Source organism: Sycon ciliatum, chromosome 1 (genome assembly GCF_964019385.1).
Source record: "Sycon ciliatum chromosome 1, ocSycCili1.1, whole genome shotgun sequence".
NCBI classification, from domain to species: Eukaryota; Metazoa; Porifera; class Calcarea; order Leucosolenida; family Sycettidae; genus Sycon; species Sycon ciliatum.
In genome coordinates this window covers 88,201,539-88,207,538 of record NC_088643.1, presented here as the reverse complement: position 1 = coordinate 88,207,538, position 6,000 = coordinate 88,201,539, and the positions used below count along the sequence as shown (strand labels likewise).

At 46.8% G+C, this 6,000-nt stretch overlaps 1 protein-coding gene across 2 annotated transcripts in view; it reads left to right on the top strand.

Annotated features, from left to right (window-relative positions):
- The window catches only part of LOC135806217 (zinc finger FYVE domain-containing protein 26-like), a 55,510-nt gene that overhangs the window by 47,499 nt on the left and 2,011 nt on the right, over positions 1 to 6,000 (top strand). For both annotated transcript variants that reach the window (XM_065320375.1, XM_065320374.1), the window contains exons 36-39: positions 830 to 1,027; positions 1,468 to 2,190; positions 2,452 to 2,511; positions 2,782 to 3,015. In XM_065320375.1, coding sequence (XP_065176447.1) covers positions 830 to 1,027; positions 1,468 to 2,190; positions 2,452 to 2,511; positions 2,782 to 3,015 — 1,215 coding nt within the window. The remainder of the gene's footprint in view (positions 1 to 829; positions 1,028 to 1,467; positions 2,191 to 2,451; positions 2,512 to 2,781; positions 3,016 to 6,000) is intronic.

The following is a 6,000-nucleotide window of genomic DNA, read 5'->3' as shown; positions in this document are numbered from 1 at the left end:
GACTTTTTCTCCTTTTTTTTCAGAGGAGAAATCAACACTTCGTGGCACGTGTGCGTGCATGTATGTTTGGTGTATGTATGTATGTATGTATGTTTGGTGTATGAAGTTTGATTTAGGTGTCTACATGTAACGCATTTTTCACAATTGCGCGCTCTTTATTGCAGAGTAGATGACGTTAGACTGAAACTACCCTACGTGTGAATCTAGTTTGTGTTTGCAAGCTACACTGGAAGTGCATGATTCCAACCACCACTCTTCATCAATTTTTCGGCTTTTTCTTACGTCTTGTCTCTATCACAACGCTACCACTGAATACACTACAAGCTGACAAGGAAGCTGTTTTGTACCGAAAGAGTCCAACTGCAAACAACTGAACGAACAAAAAAATGAAAATGGAACGCAGAAAGGTTGCTTTCTACAGGGCCATGAGGTAGCTGAAAAGAAATGCTGTGCATTTTGCGCTTGGCGTTCTGCACCTGTTTCGTTGATGACGTATTCAATCCAGTTGCGTTCACAGCGTTCTAATAGCAAGTGTAGCTGCAGCCTTACTAGCCCTTAGTGTTCAATAGTACACTCACAGTGAGCTGCGGCGGCAGCTCTTGGGACAGTGATCTTTGCACCTAGCTGCAGAGAGTGCTGTCTGATGATTGCCAACGCGTGAAATTCCGAGTAACAGCTTTGGTTTCCCTGCTATGTCCCTGTGTTCAACAATACAATGTAGGTTGTTTGCAGCATGCTAGCAACACTGATCTTGCTGTGCCCAGGCTGCTAGTGCTCAGGTGATTGATTTGCTGCTGCTGTTGCTGCTGCTGCTGTTGTGCTTATTCAGAATGTCAACGAGGAGACTTTCCTTGAGGGTCTGGCTGAGCCATGCCTTCGCCGTGGCTCTTTGCGTGATCTCCTGGACCAGATGCTGTCCCTGGATACTAGTTTGAACCAGTGGGATACGTATTTGATGGCACTGTGTCGCTACTTTGCATCAAAACACCTACACACGTCACTGTATAACCTACAGATATTCATGCGCGTACGTATTGCTCTGTGCTCTTGCTGCCCATTGAACTGTACTGCTGCTTGGCAAGGTTGTGTTCTCTCTACGATTTGAGTGTAATTTGTGTGTGTGGGAGGGGGGGAGGGGGGGTGACGGGTACGTGCATGCTTGTCACACTGATTTAGAAATACAATCTAGAGGCGCACACCAGTATAAAACACTAGTGCGAAGCTTCACTAGACTTGGGAGCCACTGCGGTTGCATTCTGGGATGGATATCTCAATGCTGTCAATTTTTTTTCTTGCGCCGTGTACTCACATTCATGTTTTCTTTTTTGTAGAAGGTGGGGGGGGGGGGGGGAGCATTGGTGATTAGTCAGCTCAATCTTTCGTTATATCCCAGGCTGTTGCTACATGAGCAGTTCAGTTTAGCAGTGTGTTGATATGCACATGTGCACGGGTGTTTTGTGCATGCAGGACTACGTGCGTGCCGCCATGACTGGTATCAAGTTCTTCTCCGGTCAGATTGGCAAGCCGGCGACAACGTACGCAGAGCTGCACGCTCGTCTGCCCTGGTTACACCGTGCCCGAGAACATTTCCGCTCCGCTATTGATCATGGCAACTGGACTGAGTCGGTCACGGTGGCAACCAGTGGCTGGCAAATGGTTGGTAGTGGCTTGCCGAGCCAGGATTCCAAACCCTCCGTGGACAAGTCATCAGCCGGTGGTGGTGGTGGTGGTGGTGGTGGTGGTGGTGGCGGCGCAGCGGCAGGCAGATCAGCCAGTGTCTACAGCAGTGTATCAGGTAGACCCAGTATATCCAGTATGTATGACGGCGGCGCTGCTGCTGATGCTGCATCCAGGTCCAATAGCATCTTTGAGACGTCAGCACGCACTAGTATCTATGACATGGTGTCAGCCAGTGATAGTAGCTCCGTTGATCACACTACAGCAAGCTCACAACAACAACAACATCAACAACAGCAGCAGCAGCAGCAAGTGCAGTCTCGCAAGACCATGCAACCTGCTGATATCACTCGACACATGAATACCATCAAGTTACAGGTCGAGGTGACAGAGTTTCTTCATGGCCTGCAGTCAACATCCGGTGGGTCAAGCAGCAGCAACAGCGGTGCAGCTGCTCGCCCCCTGCCTACCCTCTTCAATCGTAGCTCAGTCCGGGAAGAGCTTGCTGCTCAGGTAAGAAAACAATGATATTGACAGTGACATCATTGCACGACATAATCCTTATTGCATGACGTCATCCACACCCACCAGTATCTTTCCAGTACCCTGAGCTATTCTCCTTTATAGTTTTGGGGCATTAATTTACCGTGTGTTGTTGGTGTATGGAGTCACTTTCAAACTTCTTGCAGCTGGATTTCTTCTCAGTGTTTTTCATGTCTTAGCCGTGGTGGTGGTATACTGTACTGATTGCTTTCTTCATCTCTCTTCAACTAGGTTGTTGTTCTGGATCCCAATGTTGACGACGGCTTCAAGCTTGCACAAAAGCTTGTACAGGTATGTACTGTACTGTGCCCTCTGTCCAGACAGTGACCTGGTATTGATTGAAGACATGCACTGGCACTGGTATTGATTTGGTGTCAGTATTATTACTTGCGTCGTTTGGTTGTTATTGGGCAATTGGACAGATCACTGCGTTTTCTTCTCGCCCTATACTGTATACATGTACAGTCATTGTCTGTTGACTGGTTGTAGTCTCACATTGGTGGCCATGTGATAGCTGTATTTTTTAGCTTGTTTTGCATATCTACGTGGTTGTTCCTGCAGGATTTCCGTTTGAACAACAACCGCATCTTATCATTGATTGCCCGACGCATATCATCGCAACATGACTGGAGGAAGCTGGACTCTCTGTTCCGCTGCATGCAGAGTATGGGTATGACGTCGGGCCGTGCTCGTGATGATGTCATCCTTTCAGCCGTCAGCATATCGGCCAAGGATTCATCCGAGAGCAAGCAGACTGACAAACTGATTGGAATGCTGCAGAGCAGTGACAGCAAGGTGGGTTATCACTATACCGACATGATGTGTTGCAAGTGTTGAATTGGTCTACAGCTGGGTGACTATTGATGTGTCCCTGTGCCAAGTGTGCTGTAGTACAACATGTGTGTTGTCAGTATTACAGTGAGCACTGTTGTCAGTATTGCAGTGAGCACTGTTGTCAGTATTGCAGTGAGCACTGTTGTCAGTATTACAGTGAGCACTGTTGTCAGTATTGCAGTGAGCACTGTTGTCAGTATTACAGTGAGCACTGTTGGCAGTATTACAGTGAGCAGTGTTGTCAGTATTGCAGTGAGCACTGTTGTCAGTATTGCAGTGAGCACTGTTGGCAGTATTGCAGTGAGCACTGTTGTCAGTATTACAGTGAGCACTGTTGGCAGTATTGCAGTGAGCACTGTTGTCAGTATTGCAGTGAGCACTGTTGTCAGTATTACAGTGAGCACTGTTGTCAGTATTACAGTGAGCACTGTTGTCAGTATTGCAGTGAGCACTGTTGTCAGTATTTCAGTGAGCACTGTTGGCAGTATTGCAGTGAGCACTGTTGTCAGTATTACAGTGAGCACTGTTGTCAGTATTGCAGTGAGCACTGTTGTCAGTATTGCAGTGAGCACTGTTGTCAGTATTTCAGTGAGCACTGTTGTCAGTATTGCAGTGAGCACTGTTGTCAGTATTGCAGTGAGCACTGTTGTCAGTATTGCAGTGAGCACTGTTGGCAGTATTACAGTGAGCACTGTTGTCAGTATTGCAGTGAGCACTGTTGTCAGTATTGCAGTGAGCACTGTTGTCAGTATTACAGTGAGCACTGTTGTCAGTATTGCAGTGAGCACTGTTGGCAGTATTGCAGTGAGCACTGTTGTCAGTATTACAGTGAGCACTGTTGTCAGTATTGCAGTGAGCACTGTTGTCAGTATTGCAGTGAGCACTGTTGGCAGTATTGCAGTGAGCACTGTTGTCAGTATTACAGTGAGCACTGTTGTCAGTATTGCAGTGAGCACTGTTGTCAGTATTGCAGTGAGCACTGTTGTCAGTATTTCAGTGAGCACTGTTGTCAGTATTGCAGTGAGCACTGTTGTCAGTATTACAGTGAGCACTGTTGTCAGTATTGCAGTGAGCAGTGTTGTCAGTATTGCAGTGAGCACTGTTGTCAGTGTTGCAGTGAGCACTGTTGTCAGTATTGCAGTGAGCACTGTTGTCAGTATTACAGTGAGCACTGTTGTCAGTATTGCAGTGAGCACTGTTGTCAGTATTGCAGTGAGCACTGTTGTCAGTATTGCAGTGAGCACTGTTGTCAGTATTACAGTGAGCACTGTTGTCAGTATTGCAGTGAGCACTGTTGTCAGTATTACAGTGAGCACTGTTGTCAGTATTGCAGTGAGCACTGTTGGCAGTATTGCAGTGAGCACTGTTGTCAGTATTGCAGTGAGCACTGTTGTCAGTATTGCAGTGAGCACTGTTGTCAGTATTGCAGTGAGCACTGTTGGCAGTATTGCAGTGAGCACTGTTGTCAGTATTACAGTGAGCACTGTTGTCAGTATTGCAGTGAGCACTGTTGGCAGTATTGCAGTGAGCACTGTTGTCAGTATTGCAGTGAGCACTGTTGTCAGTATTACAGTGAGCACTGTTGGCAGTATTGCAGTGAGCACTGTTGTCAGTATTGCAGTGAGCACTGTTGGCAGTATTGCAGTGAGCACTGTTGTCAGTATTGCAGTGAGCACTGTTGGCAGTATTGCAGTGAGCACTGTTGTCAGTATTTCAGTGAGCACTGTTGTCAGTATTGCAGTGAGCACTGTTGTCAGTATTGCAGTGAGCACTGTTGTCAGTATTGCAGTGAGCACTGTTGTCAGTATTGCAGTGAGCACTGTTGGCAGTATTGCAGTGAGCAGTGTTGTCAGTATTGCAGTGAGCACTGTTGTCAGTATTACAGTGAGCACTGTTGTCAGTATTGCAGTGAGCACTGTTGGCAGTATTGCAGTGAGCACTGTTGTCAGTATTGCAGTGAGCACTGTTGTCAGTATTGCAGTGAGCACTGTTGTCAGTATTACAGTGAGCACTGTTGGCAGTATTGCAGTGAGCACTGTTGTCAGTATTGCAGTGAGCACTGTTGTCAGTATTGCAGTGAGCACTGTTGTCAGTATTACAGTGAGCACTGTTGTCAGTATTGCAGTGAGCACTGTTGTCAGTATTGCAGTGAGCACTGTTGTCAGTATTACAGTGAGCACTGTTGGCAGTATTGCAGTGAGCACTGTTGTCAGTATTGCAGTGAGCACTGTTGTCAGTATTACAGTGAGCACTGTTGTCAGTATTACAGTGAGCACTGTTGTCAGTATTGCAGTGAGCACTGTTGTCAGTATTTCAGTGAGCACTGTTGGCAGTATTGCAGTGAGCACTGTTGTCAGTATTACAGTGAGCACTGTTGTCAGTATTGCAGTGAGCACTGTTGTCAGTATTGCAGTGAGCACTGTTGTCAGTATTTCAGTGAGCACTGTTGTCAGTATTGCAGTGAGCACTGTTGTCAGTATTGCAGTGAGCACTGTTGTCAGTATTGCAGTGAGCACTGTTGGCAGTATTGCAGTGAGCACTGTTGTCAGTATTGCAGTGAGCACTGTTGTCAGTATTGCAGTGAGCACTGTTGTCAGTATTGCAGTGAGCACTGTTGTCAGTATTACAGTGAGCACTGTTGTCAGTATTGCAGTGAGCACTGTTGTCAGTATTGCAGTGAGCACTGTTGTCAGTATTGCAGTGAGCACTGTTGTCAGTATTGCAGTGAGCACTGTTGTCAGTATTGCAGTGAGCACTGTTGTCAGTATTGCAGTGAGCACTGTTGTCAGTATTGCAGTGAGCACTGTTGTCAGTATTGCAGTGAGCACTGTTGGCAGTATTGCAGTGAGCACTGTTGTCAGTATTGCAGTGAGCACTGTTGTCAGTATTGCAGTGAGCACTGTTGGCAGTATTGCAGTGAGCACTGTTGTCAGTATTGCAGTGAGC